Source organism: Podarcis raffonei, chromosome Z (genome assembly GCF_027172205.1).
Source record: "Podarcis raffonei isolate rPodRaf1 chromosome Z, rPodRaf1.pri, whole genome shotgun sequence".
NCBI classification, from domain to species: Eukaryota; Metazoa; Chordata; class Lepidosauria; order Squamata; family Lacertidae; genus Podarcis; species Podarcis raffonei.
Window position 1 is genome coordinate 20,018,557 of NC_070621.1, and position 19,585 is coordinate 20,038,141.

At 47.9% G+C, this 19,585-nt stretch overlaps 1 protein-coding gene and 1 long non-coding RNA gene across 4 annotated transcripts in view; both read left to right on the forward strand.

Annotated features, from left to right (window-relative positions):
- Positions 1 to 19,585, forward strand: part of EFNB1 (ephrin B1) — a 68,614-nt gene that overhangs the window by 40,139 nt on the left and 8,890 nt on the right. For 2 of the 3 annotated variants that reach the window (XM_053374185.1, XM_053374183.1), the window contains exons 2-3: positions 2,648 to 2,925; positions 9,528 to 9,620. In XM_053374185.1, coding sequence (XP_053230160.1) covers positions 2,648 to 2,925; positions 9,528 to 9,620 — 371 coding nt within the window. The remainder of the gene's footprint in view (positions 1 to 2,647; positions 2,926 to 9,527; positions 9,621 to 19,585) is intronic. The other variant, XM_053374184.1, reaches the window with a different exon arrangement.
- LOC128406646 (uncharacterized) lies at positions 9,677 to 13,333 on the forward strand. The gene is made up of 2 exons (XR_008328562.1): positions 9,677 to 10,099; positions 12,782 to 13,333. It is a non-coding gene; the product is annotated as an uncharacterized LOC128406646 (long non-coding RNA).

Genomic DNA, 19,585 nt, shown 5'->3' on the forward strand with positions numbered 1-19,585 from the left:
GGGCAAAGAATCCTCTCCTTCCTTGTGTTCCAGCTCCACGGGTTTGGGTCAAGGGTTGGGGCTGTGGATTTGTGCAATATAATCCCTGCAGAGTATAACTCTCCACAATTACTTTAAATTTGTCTTAATTTTTGTGGATGTGAGTGTTGCAACCCCTGCATTTGGCATTCTGGATTGAGTTTTTTGAATATCCAGTGTGTTTCATCTACATGCATGGGTTAACAAAGCATTTTTAATCTGTTTATTCAGAGCATTTGCACCCTGCTCTTCATCTTACATGCAGTCAGTGAAAATGAGACAGTCCCTGCCCACGCAGGCTTACAGTCTCTCTTTTTTTTAAACCACACGCAAGAAAAAGGGAGGAGGAGGGAAGAGGAAAAATAAAAATTCTGTCATTGGTTTCTAAACTATTCAGCGGCTGATAGAGCTGGGTTTTCAGCAAAGCTGATGGAATGAAGCTTCTGCTTCCCATCTCTCCCACTGCTGGGTTTTTGTTTCTTTCATTTCTTTGGACGGAGGAGTGTTCAGTCTTGTGAGCTGGGGCACAACGCTTACGCACCTTATCAGCTGCTTCTGAGAAACGGGCCTCAGTCCCATGATCTGTGGGGTGGTTTCGTGGGTGAGTCACCAGGCTGCCAAAAGGCATGGAAGGGGACCTTTGTACATGGGTGGGGTTTGTCGGAAGGCAGTGAGGAGGGGACACTCTGAACAACTTCCTTTTAAAAGCTCTGGGCAGCGTTACGGGCTCCGTGTCATAGTTACCTGCAACATTGCATACCTAGACCTTATTTTCTCTTGCCCTCTCTGCAATTGGCTGTGATTCCTGCACTACAGGGGGTTGGGCTAGATGACCCTGGGGGGTCTCTTCCAACTCTACAATTATAGGATTCCTACATCCCCCTTCAGACATTCTGAACATATTCTGAATCACAGGCTAGAGGAGCAGAAATACAAACACAGCCCAGCTCCAAACAGATAATAAATATTTACCTTATAGAAATGATTCTGAAGTCCAGTTTCTGGAAACTGATGTGGGGAGAGGCCTTTTTTACTCAGACCCTGCTTTCTGGTTTCCCATAATGAGCATCTCGTGAGCCACCTTGAAAAGAGAATGCTGGACTGGATGGTCCCCCTTTGGCCTTATCCAGCAGGACTCTTCTCAAGCTCCTATGGAACCTCCAGCTGCAGAGGCAGTCTATCTCAGTTCCTAAGATGTTAGGGGCATTTGGCCCCTGTGAGAACTGGACTAGATGGACCAATGGCATGATCCAGAAGGCTATTCTTACATTCAACCATTCTTAAGTTCTGCATCCTTGTTGTGCATTTGTGGAAAGTGTTTTCTCTCCCCCTCCTCTCCCTTTCTCCCCCATCCCCCCTGCTTTAGGAAAGAGGTAATGCCTCGCAGCCTGACTGGGAGGGTGCATCCAGCAGTCTGGGCCCACACCACTATTCCTCCCACCCTCCTGGAGCCCCTGTTTCTGCTCTGCAGCAGTCAGGATAATTTTGCCTTCACATCTGTTCCTGAGTTATCTTTCACCAGGAGCAGATTATGGTCATTAGCCTAAGTCTGTGTTCTCCAAACTTTTTTTTCCTCTGGGCCACACTTTCAGAATAAAAATTTGCTTGTGCCACACCCAGTTTTTTATTGATAAGAAATGCATTGGAAAGCAAAAAAGAAACAGCTCCTAGCAGTTCTTGATTATACCATAGAACAGGATTACTTTATAATATGATCATGGGATATGCAGAAAGCATAAAACAATGTGGCGACATAAGAACATGAATCATTCCCAAAATGTAATTATAAATGAGCCTCTTCCATATGTACCTTAAGTACGTCTACAAACTCCATGAGAGGTGTGAGCTTGCATTTGTCAGGCAATCTCATTTATATTAGGTCTAATTTGACGCAGACAAATTCTCATCTCTTCTTCAACACAAAGAAGCCTTCCTCTCTTCTGATCTTTCATACTGTTTCTGGGTTGTGTGTGTGTGTGTGTGTATTCATACTATACTACTACACTGAAATGTTCAAATGTTTATTTGATTGCCCTTGAATTTCCCCCTCCACACTTGTCATCCTCTCCTGCCACACCAGTGCAGTGAGTCACACCCTTTGAGAACCTAAGTTGATGTTCAGTTCTTCCTTCTCCTTGCCTTCATCCCTCGATAACTCTTGCCATGGAATCATATCATAGAATAGTAGAGTTGAAAGGAACCATGAGGATAATCATAGCCCAACTTCCCGCAGTGCAGAAATCTTGCCCAACACGGGGCTCAAACCGACAGCCCCGAGATTAAGAGTCTCATGCTCTACTGACTGAGTCCACCATAAATGATCATCTGCACCAAGTTTATTGCAGCCCCTATGACAATTAGGTTATCTATACCCAGATATGTACATGTGAGCACAACATTAGAAGCAGTTTTTAAAATGTCAAAAATGTCCCCACCCCCCTGTAACATTTTGGACATTTATAAAAACTGCTTTTAATGTTTTGTTTTAATGATGTTACCTGTCCTGGGACCTTAAGGCGAAAAGTGGGATAACAACAACAACAACAATTGTGATTTCTGTATTGTATGAGGTTGGGTTGCAACCATCATAATCATCATTGCTCTAATATCTTTCCTTCTCCTTTCTCAGGTTTGTGTCTGGAAAGGGACTGATCATCTACCCAGAAATTGGGGACAAGCTGGACATTATCTGCCCAAAGGCTGAGTCCTCCAGGCCCTATGAGTACTACAAGCTCTACCTGGTGAAGCGTGGCCAGGCAGACGCCTGCAGCACCATCATGGACCCCAACGTGTTGGTGACCTGCAACCGGCCTGACCAGGAGATCCGCTTCACCATCAAGTTCCAGGAGTTCAGTCCCAACTACATGGGCCTGGAGTTCAAGAGACACCAGGACTACTTCATCACCTGTGAGTCTCCCCGGCTGCACTGTTTGCCCTCTGGTCTTATTTTGCCCGACTACTTTTCATTAGTATATTCATATTTATATCCCGCCTTTTCCCACTGACAGGGACTCAAGGTGGCTTTATAGCTAAAAGAGAAACAGCTAGAAACAGAGAAGGGAAAAGGAACCATTAAAAAAGCAATCAAACATTAGTATAATTTTTTTATATACAGGCGTCCCCCCACTTACGCGGGGGTTACATTCAGGGACTCCGCGCGTATATGGGAAATTTGTAATGTGGGGAGGGGTGCTTTTGAGAGAGGCTGGGAAGCAGCACTCTTTCAGCTGATAACCGTCCATCCCATTCGCCTTCACCCAGGCTGCGATGTGCCCTTGCCTGCTTCTGATGATCAGAAACTGGATCTGGGGGTTTGTAGCTGGATGGCTCCAGGTGCCCAGCGCCACTACAGGGCCTCTCAGTGATCTCCCTGTTAGTCTCGGAAGTTGCTGGAGACGGGTTTCTTTTCATTTAGTTTCTCCCCCACCCTCAAGAAATAATGTTGCTGCCCTTCTTGTGAGGCGGCGAGAGAGAGGGCAAGGGAGGGCGGAGGGACTTTCGAACCCTGCCCAAGGAACACAATTGATACGAGCAAGGGAGGGAGGGGCTTGTGAAGGCATGGAGCATGCCCCCCCCCCGCAAGAGAACCCTGATAGCCGGGAAGAAGAAGGCCAAAGAGAGTGAGTGAGTGGGGGGGCCGGCAATGAGACACTTGGAGCGGCCGTGCAAGCTGTTTTCCCTGCTCCCCTGCTCTCTCCTGCTCTTTCGGCACCATTTCCTGGTTCAAATCATTTATTTATTTCTTAGTGATGCATGTAAATGCAGTTTCACTTGAGTGGAATGCACATAATGGTGTGTGTGCGTGTGTGTGTGCGTGTGTGTGCGTGCGTGCGCGCCTGTATCTCTTGTCTGTCTATCTATCAAATATTTTTTAAAACACACACGTATTGTTACAATAAAAATATCACAGCACTAGCCCTTTCTTTAAAAACATTCTGTTCCCAAAATCCTGGTAAGCCCCAGCTCTGGCCTTAAACCTGTCCCAGCCCCAAACCAAATCCCAGTCCTAATCCTAAATCAGATGTAACACCACCCCTATTCACAAGCTGAAATGTGTGTTTGTGTCCCGTGCTTGCAGGCAGGGTCCAGAGTGAGTCTCTAGGCTGGGCCCCTCAAAGGTCCCTGTCGTCCCCGTCCGGTCCCCCCCCCCATGCGCAGGTTGAATGTGGCTGGTCTTTGGCTATCAAGACCACCCAGAATGCAAAAATCACTGACTTTCAATGGCCTCTCAGCCTTTCCGCTCAGATTCAGCATAAAACACACACCATATCATTGCTTTGTGTTCTGTAGCAACACTAAGGGGTGCTGCTCCGTCTGTCACAATTTTGGCATGACCAGTGTGCATTGTTAGTATTAATCAAAAGTCAAAATGTAAAAGTGGGTTTCGTGTTGCAGGCTGTGGGTCTGAGGCAGGTTTTTGGTGTGGACCAGTAAAAGCCCATTGGTCTAGAGGACTGAATGCTGGCTTTTCTTCCATAAGAACATAAGAACAGCCCTGTTGGACAAGGCCAAAAGAGGCCATCCTCTTTTTTCTGTGGCTAACCAGATGCCTCAATGGATGCTTTAGTTGAGATTTTTGCATTTCAGTGGGTTGGACTAGATGACCCCCGGGATCCCTTCCAGCTCTACAATTCTATGACTCTATGAAACCTTCAGGCAGGGTTTGAGCACAAGAGCCCTTTCCCCTCCTGTGGTTCCCAGCAACTGTTATTAGGATGGTTGCTGCCTCTGGCAGCAGAGCAGAGACTCTGTCATGGCTGCTGGCCATCAGTGGCCCTCTCCTCCTCTGTGAATTTGCCCAATCTTTTAAAGCCATCCAAATTGGTGGCCATCACTGCTTCCTGGGGGAGTGAGTGCCATAGTTTAACTGCACTGTGTGAAGAAGGACTTTCTTTTATCTGTCCTGAATTTTCCAACACAAGCTTCATGGGATGTCCACAAGTTCCAGTGTTAGAAAAGAGGGAGCAAAACATTTCTCTATCCCCTTCCTCAATGCTTTGCATCCATTTATAAACGTCTACCACGTCTCTTCTATTGTCTTTTCTCCAAACTGAAAAGCCCCAAACGCTGCAACTGTTCCTCATAGGGGAGTCCATGTCATTTCCTTTTGGTGAAATGTCTCCACATATTCAGCAGGGGTAACTTGGGAGAGAATTGAATATGTGTTTGATAGAGAACAGTTGCAACATTTGGGACTTTGTAGTTTGGAGAAAAGGTGTCATGATAGAACTCCCACCCTTCCTTGAAAGGCTTAGTTTCCAGGTCCTTCATCCTCTTGGCTGCCTTCCTCTTGCACACCTTCCAGCCGGTCATTATCCTCCTCCAGAACCAGACACAATATCTCTATCGTGCTGCCTCTGCTCCAAACCAAAAAGTCTGCTGCGTTGAGCCATCCCAGGCCGTCGTGAGGTCTAGAACAGACCCGAGCCTTGTGTTGCTCCTTGGGGTTTGCACAGCTGCCATGCCGTTCAGCCCCCGCCACCTGCTCCAGTTATATGGCCGAGGGATGCTTTTCCGGAGAGAGTCTCACCCGCCCCCCCCGCCCCTACCCCACCCCCACTTCTGCTTGCCGGCTTCCCCACAGCTGCCATTGCTTCTCAAGAGCAAAGAGTCCCAGCGTGCAACATCTCTCTCAAGGGCTCCTTTATACGGGAGGAACAAGGACTTGTTAGATCTGGGATTTCCCTCCTAGCGATGAAGCCAGCCTGGGGACTTGAGAGCATCTTAGGCGGGAGCAAAGACACAGCCTGCTGCTTGGTCACTTTTAGTTTGGAGGAAAGGTGTGGAAGAGGCAGCACAATAGATGTTTATGAAATTATGCATGGCCTAGAGAAAGTGGAGAGAGAAAAAGCCCCCTCTCCCCCTCAAATGCTGGAACTCATGGACATTCACTGAGGCGGAGTGTTGGGAGATACAGGACAGACAGAAGGAAGGACTTCGTAGCACAGTGCATATTTAATTTGTGGAACTTGCTCCCCTAGGAAGCCCCAATAGCCACCAATGTGGATGGCTTTGAAAGAAGATTAGACATGGGGGAGAGGGCTGTCGATGGCATCCTCTTCTCACAGTGGCCCATCCAGATGCCTATAGGAAATTCACAAGCAGGATTCGAGCACAGTAACAGTCTCCCCTCCTGCAGCTCCCAGCATCTGGCACTGAAGCATCATTACCTCTGATTGCGGAGGCAGAACATTGCCATTGTTTCTAGTTAGTCCTCAGCTGCCCTCTCCTCTGTGAATTCGTTCAGTCCTTTTTTAGAGCCAAGCAAGTTGGTGGCCATCACTGCCTCCTGCGTGAGGGAATACCACAGGTTAACTATGTGCTGTGTTAGGACTTCCTGAATCTTCCAGATTTCTTTGTTTGCTGCTTTTCAAAGCAGCAGAGAAAAACAGCAATGCATCTCAGAATCAAACATTGCAAATGCAATTTCATAATAGCACCATGGGAAAACAACACAGTAGCAAATATATAACACATTGTAAACGAACAACATTTCAGCAGTGTAAATATAACAAGATTGCATTAACAACATAACACTTCTGGCGGTCGTGAAAATGAAAAGCGGGCCTGTCAGTTTCACCTATATCCTGGGGTGAAGCCTAATGGGATGCTTGTTTGGGGTGGAGAGCAGGACCAGGGGGCTCAATGTGACGAGCCTGATTGCGATGTGGGGGGGGGGGCAAGGATGTGGGACTTAATGGCCATAGAGGTATGTGGGTAGAACAATCAGAACAGCTTCCGTGGAGGCAAGCAGGGCATCACCTGCCCCTTTCATTTTGGGCCCCACATCCCAGGATTTGACTATTTGGAGGATTTAGGACACCTAAAAAGAAATCCATTCTTTACTCAGAGCTTAGTTAATCTCTGGAACTCCCTCCCACAGGAGGCAGGGATGGCCACCAATTTGGATGCCTTTGAAAGAGGATTTGAGAAATCTGTGGAGGAGAGGGCTGTTGAGATGGAGGCAGCAATGCTTCTGAATGCCGCAAGTTGCTGGAAGCCACAGGAGGGGAGAGCATTGTCTCTCCTGCTCAGATCCTGCTTGCTGGTTTCCCATTGGAGCATCTGGCTGTTTAGGACAGAATGCTGAACTGTGTGGGCCATTGGCCTGATCCAGCACTTACGTTCAGATATTCACTGCTGAGGATTCTCTATTGTCAGCTGTTGTATCTCTTCTCCCCACACCTGTGGGTGATTGGTGGCCTGTTGTCTCTGTCTGTCTGCTCCAAGTAGAACGATGCCCTTTCTGCTGTGAGTAGGTCACTTCCTCGCAAAGGGCAGGTGGATCCTCAGGCAGAGGGGGAGCAGTGAAAGGTGAAGGGTCTGATGTGAAAGGTTGGGAAGCTGGCCTTTTGGATCCCTGTCAAATGCCTCCTCTCCAGTCTCCACCATATCAAGAGTTGCAGCAAGATCAGAAAAGGGCACCCTCAAACAATCAGATGACTCCCCCAAGAGGAAAGGTTGCAGCATTTGGGACCTTTTAGCGCAGGGAAAAAGCGATGAAGAGGCGGCACAATAAAAGTTTAAGAAATCATGCATAGCCTGAGGAAGGCGGGCAGAGAAAAGCTGTTCTCCTTTTCTCGTGACTCCAGAATTTGTGGACTTCCGGTGAGGCTGAATGTTGGAAGACGTAGGACAGACAAAAGAAAGTCCTCCTTTGTTAACCTATGGGACTCACTGCTGCAGGAGGCAGGGATAGCCACCAACTTGGATGGTTTTAAAAGAGGATTGGATAAATTAATGGAAGAGGGGGCTACTGATGGCTACCAGCCACAATGGCTCTGCTCTGCTTCTATGGTTGGTGGCAGTAAGGCTTCTGATTATCAGTTGCTGGAAACCGCAGGAAGGGAGGGGCTCTTGTTCTCAAATCTTGCTTGCAGGAGTAGCTCAATCCCTTTAGCTTAACTTGTGTAATGTCAGGCTTTCTGTTCAAGACCAGTAGAAATCTGGAACAAATCTGGAGCCAGCGGTTCCTGCCTTCTGCAGGGCTAAGTGGAGGCAATGGACAGCGAGGGGCTTAGGAGATGGGAAGGAGTCTCTACTTTCTGTAGAGCTATAGCACCTGCCTTGCAAGCAGAAACTCCCATCTTCTATCCCTGCTGGCATCTCCAGGTGAGGCTGGGAGAGAGACCCTGCCTGAAATCCTGGAGCACCATCGCTGCCAGTCAGTATAGACAGTACAGAACTAGATGGACCAATGGTCTGACTTAGTACGAGGAAACTTCCTATCTTCCTTTGCTATCTTAAAGGCAGCAAAAACTACTTAACATATAATGTACACCCAGAACAGCAGAAATGCTGTTTTGGGAGCTGAAGGCAGCCAGGCCAAAATCTGTAATGCTCCAAATCTTACTGGAGATAACCTGTCTTTTCATAACTTGTTCCTTTACAACTGCGAGGGGCTGGACATTTCCAGGAATTTCCAGGCCTTTTGCTTTGCAGGAATCCTGCATCATGGTGTTTGTAGGCTGAAATCTCACCCTGCGTTGTGGTGTTTATCGGGTGAAATCTGTTAAGCTGAGCTGCTGTTTTGAAGGCCCTGTATACTGTTGTATACAGGTGTCCCCTGCTTACATGGGGGTTATGTTCCGAGCCTCTGCGTGCATCACTGAAATTGCATAAAGGGGGGAGCCCCCCCCACTTTAATAGAGAGCATGTGTGGGGAGGAGAGAGACTTATGTGCGCCGCTGGGGCTGCTGTCTGGAAGTTGCTTGAGGCCTCTGCCCAGCATGCCTTCCCTCCATTCAGTGCCATCGCAGCAAGTGAGTGGCCAAGAGCGACTTCCAGGCAGCTGACCTGAGCAAGGGAAAGCATGCCGTTTCATTCAGATTCTTTACTTACTTTGCAGCGACCCTTGTAAAAGCAGTCGTGTGCAAGTAGAATGCGCGTTAAGTGGGGGAATGCCTGTATATTCTTTCCTCTAAGGGCAACCCAAGAGTTTAAGCAGCCCTGCAAAAGGGAAGCAGGATGAGTGGATCCTCCATGGCAGTGCTTGCCCAACAAAGGCCCCCATAGCTCAGTGGTAGAGCATCGATCTTGAAGGCAGAAAAATCCCTTTCCCAATGGCATCTCCAGGTAGGGCTATAATAGACTTCTGCCTGAATCTCTGGCAAGCTATTGCTGCCAGTCAGTGTAGACAAGAGAAGCAAGGGTCTGACTCAGTATAAGGGAGCTTCCCATGTTCCTATTCAGCTGAGCCTGCTATTGAGAAGCATGCGGACTGGAATCTTACTTTATTCCTAGCAGAAGGGTCGCAGCTCAGTGATAGAGCATCTGCCTTGCAAGTTCAATCCCCAGTGGCATCTGCAGATAGGGCCAGGAGAGAGACCCCTTAACTGAAAACCTGGAGGGCCATTGCTGCCAGAAAGCATAGACAGTGCTGAGCAAGATAGACCAAGTACTCAATATAAGGCTGCTTCCTGTGTTCCTTTGTCTCTCGTCCTGTCTCATGCCTGACCTTAATCTTCCTTGACTTCTCCTCCTTGCATCCACTGAGCACTGATCCTCAGCCTCTGGGTGGGCCAAAGATCTTCGTCTGATCTCGGATCCCCCGCGAGTCCCAAGACCTCTCTGCTGCCAACTTCCAGAGATCGCCGTAAAAAGCAAGTCTGGACCACCCACGTTTTTGTCTTCCCCTGAAACCTCGAGAGATGTAAGCTCCTCTCCCCTTGCCTTTTCTATTACTGGCAGGATTTAAGCCCAGAGGAAGCTTAAAAGGAGGGTGGGCGGGGGCTGTTCTCTTCCGCTGTGCCCCCCGCCCCTGGTTTCCAAAACCCAGGTGGAGAATCTGTTGCATTTTCTGGACCATGGCAGTTTCCTGGGGCTCATCATTCTCTCACCTGCTGCCAGACACCCTGGGCACAGCTGTTACCCCTCTTCTCCTGCCGGGAACGTCAAAAAGGATATTGTGGAGATGGAAAAGGTTCAGAAGAGGGCAACCAAAACTATCAAGGGGATGGAGAGACTCTCCTATGAAGAATAGTTGCAGCATTTGAAAACAGGTTGTAGTGCAAATAAAAAACCCGGTTGCGACATATGAAGAAATCTTGCAGTTTTTCGGACTTTTAAACTTAAAGAAAAGGTGAGGAAGAAGGGACACAATAGATGTTTATAAAATCATGCATAGAAGTTTTTAAAATGCTCCTCTCTCATAGAATCATAGAATATTGCAGAGTTGAAAGGGATCACCAAGGGCCATCTAGTCCAGCCCCCTGCAATGCAGGAATCAACAAGCCCTGACAGATGGCCATCCAACCTCTGCTTAAAAGCTCCAATGGAGGAGAGCCCACCACATCTTGAGGGAGTGCGTTCCACTATCAAACAGCTCCCATTACACTAGAACTGGTGGACATCCCATGAAGCTGAATATGGGAAGATTCTGGAAAGATAGAGGAATGTCCCTTCTCAATGCAGCACAGAGTTAAACTCTGGAATTCCTAACCTCAGGAGGCAGTGATGTCCACCAGCATAGATGGCTTTAAAAGAGGATTAGGCAAATTCATGGAGGAGGAGAGGGCTATCGACCACAATGCTTCTGAATCCTAGTGGCTGCAAGCCACAGGAGGGGAGAGGGCTGTTGTGCTCAAGTCCTGCTTGTTGGTCTACCTTTGGAGCATCTGTTTGGGCACTAAGAACGGGATGTTGGACTGGATGGGCTATTGGCCTGATCCAGCAGACTAAGTTCTTCCCTGTGTTCTTCCAGAACCTCCAGTCCCAGAGGCAGTCTATCTAGATTTCGAGGCTCCTAGGGGCATCTGGCCACTGTGGGAACAGTTTGCTAGACTAGTTGTCCTCATCCAGCAGGCCCTTTTTAAGTTCTAATGTTTGGGGCCGCATCTTCCTCTTTCTTCTTCTTTCATTGCTCGGAGCTTGGATTTCCAAACAACCGGCAAGGCCTGCAAGAGCCTCATGTGACATTTTCTCCCCATCCTCTTGGAGTCCCTGAAACGTCAAGCTTCTGAATGCTAAACGGCTTTCATTAAAAGGCTTCCTTTCTCCAAGGTGTTAGGCAAGGAGGCAAGGGAGAGGATTTTTCTTTTTACCATATTTTTCCCTCTATAACATGCAGATTTTTTCTCCTAAAAAGGAAGGGGAAATGTCTGTGCGTGTTATTGAGCGAATGTGTGGTCCCTGGAGCCAAAAAATCAGGCAAAAATCAAATCGCGAGTCACGGAGAAGGGAAACCTGAAAAGAGGAAGCGGCTGCTTTCCTGCATTCTGCCTCAGGGTCTTACTGCCCACCCTCCTCTGTTTCGTTGCTGTGTTTGCTCAAACGGAACAAAGAGCAGGGAAAGCCCCTCCCCTCCAGGCAAGCAGAGGGGAAAGCAGAGTGTTGTCTCTGTCCTCCGGTGCTGCTGAAAACATGCAGGTGGGGGGGGGGGAGAGAGAGAGAGAGAGAGAGAGAGAGAGAGCGCGCGAGCTGGCTGGTTTGGGTGCTTGGATGGGGGGGAACTTTTGCCTTTCTTTCCTCCCTCCCGTTAAATCCCTCTCCTGCATTCTTAGCCAGCTGCTTCTCTGCACACCCCTTTCATGCTCCTTTTCCCTTCTTTGTTTTTCCTTCCCTCCCCACTTAAAATGTGGTTAAAAAGCATGGATCCACATGGATCCTCAGGATCTTTGCATTGGGTCACCCCAAATTCACCATCAGATCACATAGCATGTCCATGGCAATATCCTGCACCAAAAAAATCACACACCCACTGTTGCCTGAGGCTGCAATGGTGCAAAAACGTGGTTACAAAGCATGGATCCACAGGAATTCTCAGGATTTTTGCATTGGGTCACCCCAAATTCACCATCGGATCACATAGCATGTCCATGGCTACAGCCTGCACCAAAAAAAATCACGCACCCACTGTTGCCTGGGGCTGCAATGGTGCAAAAACGTGGTTACAAAGCATGGATCCACAGGAATTCTCAGGATTTTTGCATTGGATCACCCCAAATTCACCATCAGATCACATGTCTGTGGCCACAGCATGAAGCACAAAAATGATACATCCACTGTTTCATTCAGAATGTTTTCCCCCTTGTTTTCCTCCTCTAAAAACGATGTGCGTGTTATGGTCAGGTGTGTGTTATAGAGCGAAAAATACGGTAATTTGCTTCCTTGAAAAGAAACGCGAAGGTCCTGGCAAGTTGCAGTGAGCGCACGGGCCAAGTGGTTCGACGGAGCCAAGATGATCAAGTGAGAGAGGATGCTTGATTTGGACGTCTGTCCAGTGGTCAGTTCCTGAAAGAGAGGTTCCTTGGAGGTTTCTAAATAGAGGTCGGAAGGTCATCTGTCAGGATTTTTGAGCTGGGATTCCTGCATTGTGTGTGGAGGGGTTCAACTAGAGGACCCTTGGAGATCCCTTCCCACGCTTCAGTTCTGTTATTCTTTCCCAGTTCCCTGCCCTTCTGAACATGGCCCCAAACAATGCACCCTGCAACGAGATGTTCTGACTGACACCACCTTGAACTTCTGTGAAGGCTTTGCTTTGCAAGATACCGAGGTTTTTGAGGAAAAGCACTCCCTCTCACCCCAGTTTTTAGTTTATTTTGGATCCCCTCCCCCTTCAAGAGGTTCCCAGCATAGCTTTCCAGAAGTGAAAATTACCGGAAAACAAATAAGCATTCAGATACAAAATAAGATAAAAGCAAACTGCAGGATTTGAAGACTTTGGAAAGTTGCCCCCTTCTTCTTTTTAAAGGTCTCTGTCTTCAGATATCTGAAGGGCTGTCATGTGGAAGGCGGAGCAAACTTGTTTTCTGCTGCTCTAAAGGTGAGGACCAAAACCAATGGATTCAAATTGCAAGAAAGGAGATTCTGACTAAATACTAGGAAGAACTTTTTGAGGGTAAGAGCTGTTCAATAGCAGAACACACAAGCTCAGGAGGTCATGGACTCTCCTCCTTAGAGGATTTTAAGCAGACGTCAGATGGCCGGCCACCTGTCAGGTATTCATGAGATGTGATTTCTGCATTGCAGGGGGTTGGGCTAGATGACTCTTGGGGTCCTTTCCAACTCTTGGCTGCCCTCCTCTGCACAGCTTGTCAGTATCCTCCTTAAATCGGGGTGCCCAGAACTGTACATAGGACTCCAGGTGGTGTGGGGCCAAGGCAGAATAGGTTGCTATTCGTTCCCTTCATATGGACACTAAACTTTTGTTGATCAAGCCTAGGATTGCATGAGCCTTTTTTGCTGCTGCATCACACTGTTGACTCATGTGAAGCTTGTGGTCTCTACTAAGACCACCAGATCCTTCCCACCTGTGCTGCTGTCAAGGGAGGTATCCCCCATCATATAGTTGTTCATCTGATTATTTCTGCCTAAGGGGAAGAACCTGACATTTGTCTGTGCCAAAATGCATTTTGAGCATCTCTGGTTCCTAAGCTGAGAGGCCACGGTCCTTTCAAAATGGACTGCAATGTTGCAATTCTAATGTTGAAAATTATTTTACACATTTGCAATTAACTGTGACTCCTGCATTGCCTAGATGACCCTTGGAGTCCCTTCCAACTCTACTGTTCTGTGAGTGTGTGTTCTAAGGGATTCATCCCATGCCTTTTGGTAAAACTCCCAGGGTGCCTTGCAGAATGTAGAAACGCAATTGGAACTGATGCAGAACATGGAAATGAAAAATTTGCTAAATCACCAAGAAAAAGTATTTGCTTGCACGCACCCCCCCTTAAATATTCAGTTGGATGAGATAAAGGATGAAGGCTCCTGAAGGCAGATGCAAATGTCAGTGCCCATCAGGGTGTTTGAAGTCCAACTGGTGAGGAAATGTAGTGTATTTATATTTAATTAAATTGCTTGCAGGCTGATGTTCTATGAAAACGGTCAGCATGGCATTTAAACTATCAAATGTCTGAATCTAGCCCAGGAAATGAATTGTTGAACACGCTTTAAAATGGGCAAAGCAGAAGACACTGCTTAAAGGAAGAGCCCTCTGGATCAGGCTTATCTGGTCCAGCATCCTGTCCTCACAGTGGCCAACCAGATGCCTCAAGAGGAAACCCACAAGCAGGATTTGAGCACAAGAACCCTCTCCCCTCCTGTGGTTTCCAGCAACTTGTATTCAGAAACATTTATTTTCTCTCTGACTTTGGAGGCAGAGCATAGCCATCCTGGCTAGTAGCCATTGATAGTGTGATTCTCCTCCATGAATTTGCCCAATCCTCTTGGTTGGTAGCCATCACTGCCTCCTGTGGAAGTGAGTTCCATACATTAACTCAGAAGGACTTCCTTTTATCTGTCCTGAATCTTCCAATATTCAGCTTCATTAGATGCCATGATTTCTAGTGTTTGCATCCTGCTTGTGGAGTTCCCACTGGGGCATCTAGTTGGCCACTGTGAGAAGAGGATGCTGGACTTGATGGACCATTGGCCTGATCCAGCAGGCTCTTCCTTTCTTTTTATGGATCTTCCAGGTCCGGTGGCAGTCTACCTAGATTCCTTGGGGCATTTGGCCATTGTGAGAACAGGTTGGATGGGCCATTGGCTTGATCCAGCAATCTCTTCTTATTTTCTTGGGTCTGGGAGCCTAAAGGAATTTCCTGTCTGAAATACCTTTCCCCCCAGCTGTTTTGGTACAGATTTCTTGTAGGACCTAAACTCAGAAAGAATTTCATATGATTTACTTAATGATTTTGTTGGGTTTGATCTGAATGCAAAGGAAAGGGAAAGATGTGTGGAGTTTTGCCTCTGCTCTACCTGCACCTTTAAAAGTACCCAGACAGCTTGCACAGCTGCAAGAGTCATTTAGCCCCATAAAAAGGCCAGCAGCTTGGATTTTGCTGCAGCCACGGCACGTTAATGGTGCGCTGGAGCCCAAATCATAACAGAGACCTGCTAAAGGGAACCTGGGAGGCAGCTCAGAATGCTTAATTTTGTCCAAAGCTTACTGTTTAAGAGCCCCCTTACATTTTATCTTTCGCCAAGCGTTCTACGTTCCAAATCTTCCAACCTGCCCAGATCACATTTTGCTTTGAAAGATGGAAATAACACACGCAAACCCCACCCCAAAGTTATAGTTTCGCTGAGTGTGTGGGGAGGAGAGACTGTGCAAGTCTGCACTGATGCACTCATGGAATGGCACCATTGTAGAGTTGGAAGGGACCCAAGTGTCACTTAGCCCAACCTCATGCAATGCAGGAATCACAGTTAATAATCCAGACAGATGGCCATCCAACCTCTTGTATTTTTATAGAAACCGTAGGAGAGGAGTTGGGCTCTTATGCTCAGATCCTGATTGTAGGTTTCCCATTGGGGCATCTGGTTGGCCACTGTGAGAACAGGGTGTTGGACTAGATGGGCCATTCAGGCTCTTCTGATGTGCTTATGTGGTACCCAAGTGGTGTAGTGCTTAGAGTGTCCGGCTTGAACCTGGGAGAGACCAGGGTACCAATCCCCACTTCTCCATGAAGCTCACTGAGTGTGACCTTGGGGGCAAGTCTCTGCCTCTCGGCCTAAGCTACTTCTCAGGATTGTTGTGTGGATGAAAGGAGGAAGAGAAACATGTGCACCACCTTGAGCTCCTTGGAGGAAAAAATGAGGGCTACATAAAAGGCAAAGGGACCCCTGACCATTAGGTCTAGACGTGGCCGACTCTGGGGTTGTGGCGCTCATCTCGTTTTATTGGCCGAGGGAGCCGGTGTACAGCTTCCAGGTCATGTGGCCAGCATGACTATGCCGCTTCTGGTGAACCAGAGCAGTGCACGGAAACGCTGTTTACCTTCCTGCCTGAGCGGTACCTATTTATCTACTTGCACTTCGTGCTTTCGAACTGCTAGGTGGGCAGGAGCAGGGACTGAGCAACGGGAGCTCACCCCGTCGCGGGGATTCGAACCGCTGACCTTCTGATCGGCAAGTCCTAGGCTCTGTGGTTTAACCCACAGCGCCACCCACGTCCCTGGAGGGCTACATACATATGCAATAAAATGAAACAGGTAGTATGTTCTTACTCGTTACTGTTGTTCTTGGGAGGCAAAAGTGGTTCTGTGGACGATAGCATGATGCTTACTTAGCAGGCTTAAGGAGTGTCTGCTGGATCAGCCCAATAGCCTATCTTGCCCAGAACTCTCTTCTCACAGGGGCCAGCCAGATGCTCCAATGGGAAACCCACAAGCAGGATCTGAGCCCAAGAGCACCCTCTCCCTTCCTGCAGTTTCCAGCAACCCGTGTTCAGAAGCATTGTTGCCTCTGACCATGGAGGCAGAGCATAGCAACTGTGGCTAGGAGCCATTGATAGCCCTCCCCTCCTCCATGAATTTGTCTAATCCTCTATTCAAGACATCCGGCTTGGTGGCCACCACTGCCTCTTGCGGGAGCAACTTCCATAGTTTATGCACGAATAAGTGATTTCTTTTCTCTGTCCTGAATCTTCCGACATTCAGCTTCATTGGATGTCCATGAGTTGTAGTTTTAGGAAGCGGCTGCATGAGGGTGGGCGGGTGGGCGGGCTTCTCTCCCTCCACTTTATCCAGGCCGGTCATCATTGTATAAGCTTCTGTCATGTCGCCTCTCCAGCACCTTTTCTCTAAACTGAAAAGCCCCATACGCTGTAGTCTTTCTTCATATGCTGCAACCTTCCCCCCACATGGGCATTGTTCAATCCTCTCGATCATCTCGGTTGCCCTTTTCCGAACCTTTTCCAGCTCTGCGAGTTCAGGCATCAACAATGCTGATGTCCATGCTTTGTGTGGCCCAGCGCACTCCCTCCTGCTTCTGCCTCTGCCCTGTGCGCTTTCCGTGTCTAGAAGAATTATCACCCCGGTGCTTCCAAGCAGGGAAAGTGAAGAGAAGTGACCCATGTGATTTGGCTAGAATTCATTTCATGCCTTGCGCTGTAGCCTTAAAAAAAAGAAGAAGAAGAATGCCCTACCTGCCTTCGGGAGCCTTCGTCCTTTATCTCAACCTCTAACTTAAAAGTGTGTTCTCCAACAGAAGTGTCTAGCAAGAAGAGCTGCCTTTTTCTGCCACCAGGAAAAGCATCCAGCAAAAAAGCTAAACTGTGAAGCTCTAGCAGTGAGCCAATTATGGTAGAAATCCACTGTCCCATCTCCCCCAGCTACTGTTTTCCACCCGAATGACCTTATAAAGCAATTGCTTATGTTGTTGTTGTTGTTAGATTTAGAATTATAGAATTGTTGGAAGGGACCCCCCCCCCCAGGTCACGTAGTCCAACCATGTGCGGTGTTGGAATCGCAGCCAAAGAATCCCCAACGGATGACCATCTAACCTGCTTAAAAACGTCCAAGGAAGGAGAGGCCACCACCTTCTGAGGTCATAGAAGCGTAGAATTGTAGAGTTGGAAGGGGACCCCCAAGGGCCATCTAGTCCCACCCCCTCCAGTACAAGAATCACAGCTAAATAGAAGTTATATAAAAATACAAATATAGATACAATTATAAATAAAATATAAATGCATAAATGTAATTTCAATGCAACGTTCTTTGCTGTCTATCCTTTTTTTTTGCTGCAAGATAAGATGAGTGTATATATTTATTTTTTCACACATTCATTTTTGGGATACATGTGCAAACAACTGCTACTGTCCTGAGTTTTATTGTGTTGTTACCTTCCTTAGTGGGTGGGGCATGCAGACCACTATTCTGAATACAGTCATACCTCATATTACGTTTGCTTCATGATACGTTTTTTCAGGTTGTGTCCCACGGCAACCCGGAAGTACCGGAAAGGGTTACTTCCGGGTTTTGCTGCTCATGCATGCGCAGACGCTCAAAATGACATCACACGCATGCACAGAAGTGGTGAGTCACGACCTGTGCACGCGCAGACGCGGGTTGCGTTCTGCTCAGGTTGCAAATGGGGCTCCGGAACGGATCCCTTTTTTATTGGGTAGGGTAGGGTGGGGAGGGGAGCTCTGGGGGTGAATCTGGAATTCTGTGCACATTTCTTTTCACCTCACATCAAAAAGGAAATAGTGGAGTTGGAAAGGGTTTAGAAAAGGGCAACCCAAATGATCATTTTGGAGAAAAGCAAATAAGAGGCAACATTATAGAAATTTATAAGCTTATGGATGGCATGGAGAATTTTTTTTTCCTTGGCCCCCTCATAACACTAGAACTTCGTGGACTTCCCATGAAGCTGAATGTTGGAAGGTTTAGGACAGATAAAAGGGAAGTCCTTCTTGGCACAGCACAACCTTTGGAAGTTGCTTCCACAGGAGGCAGTGATGGCTATAAAAGAGGAATGGACACATTTATGGGGGAGAGGGCTACTGGTGGCTGCTAGCCATGATGGCTATGTTCTGCCTCCATCGTGGGAGGCAGCAATGCTTCTGGATACCAATTGCTGGAGACCTAGGTTTTGGGGGTGGGGAGAGTGCTCTTGTGCTTAAATCCTGCTTTTGGATTTCCCATTAAGGTATTTGGTTGGCCTCTGTGGGAGCAGGATGCTGGAGCAGATGGGTCACTGGCTTGATCCAGCAGCTGGACCCTTCTGATGTTCTTATGGAACCTCTAGGTTCTTGGTGTGTTTGGCCATTGTGAGAGCAGCATGCTGGACTAGGTGGGTCAGTGGCCCGATTCAGCAAGCTCTTATATACTTCGTTGCTTTGAGCAAAATAGCAATTGATCTCTCTCTGTCGCTCCCAGCTAGGGAGTCCTGCTTACCACTCAGATCTTTGGTCGAGATCTGCCTTCTGTCTGGGACATCTTTTGGAAGGAGTTCATATCGGTGGAACCACTCCATTTCTCCAGTTCTCTGTGACCCTATTTCTCTGCCTCTCCCTCCCTGGGCATTGAGCAGATGAGCTTGTAATCAGAGAAGGAGCCTTTGTCGACCGCACTGGCATTGTGGTTTTAGTCCTGCCTCCCCGAACCAGGAGGTCTGCGGTCTGTGGATGGTGGCTCCGTCCAGTCTATCAAGAACGAGAGATTCCGTCTGGGTTGCTCCGGTCTGGACTGGTGATTGTGGAGGGGAGAGGGGTGACAGAGAGTTGAGCTGCCCTCTGTTCTGCAATTACAGCCACTTTGGAAAACTGGTGGGTTTACATTCACAAAGGATGTCAGCGTTAACAGTGACTGCGTGCAAGTTAAACTTTGGGCACCATAATACAATGGTCGAGGTTGTTCCACAGAAAGCTATAGGTCAGTTTCTGCTAACATATAGTGGAGTTCTTCTTAGAGTTATAGAATGGTGGGATTGGAAGGTAAGAGTCATCTAGTCCAACCCCCTGCATTAGTGGGAAATCAGCACCAAAAGACCATGGAGAGGAGCATTGCTGGATCAGGCCAAAGGAGGCCCACCTAGTCCAGCATCCTGTTCTCACATTGGCCACCCAGATGCCCCACTGGGAAGCCCATGAGCAGAACCCATGAGCAGAACTCAATTCTATTTTCAAAAGAGAGATTGGATGCACGTCTGCCAGGAATCCTTAGCTGTGATTCCAAAGATTCAGGGGGTTGGACCAGATTGCCCTTGGGGGTTCCATGGCAATTGTATGCCTCTCCTGGCCCTTTCCTCCTCCTGCTCCTTCTCCTCTCTGCACAGTCCCACCCTTAGTTCTGGAGCCTGGAGAGTACAGACAATAATATTGCAAGTTGACCGAGAGGTTGGT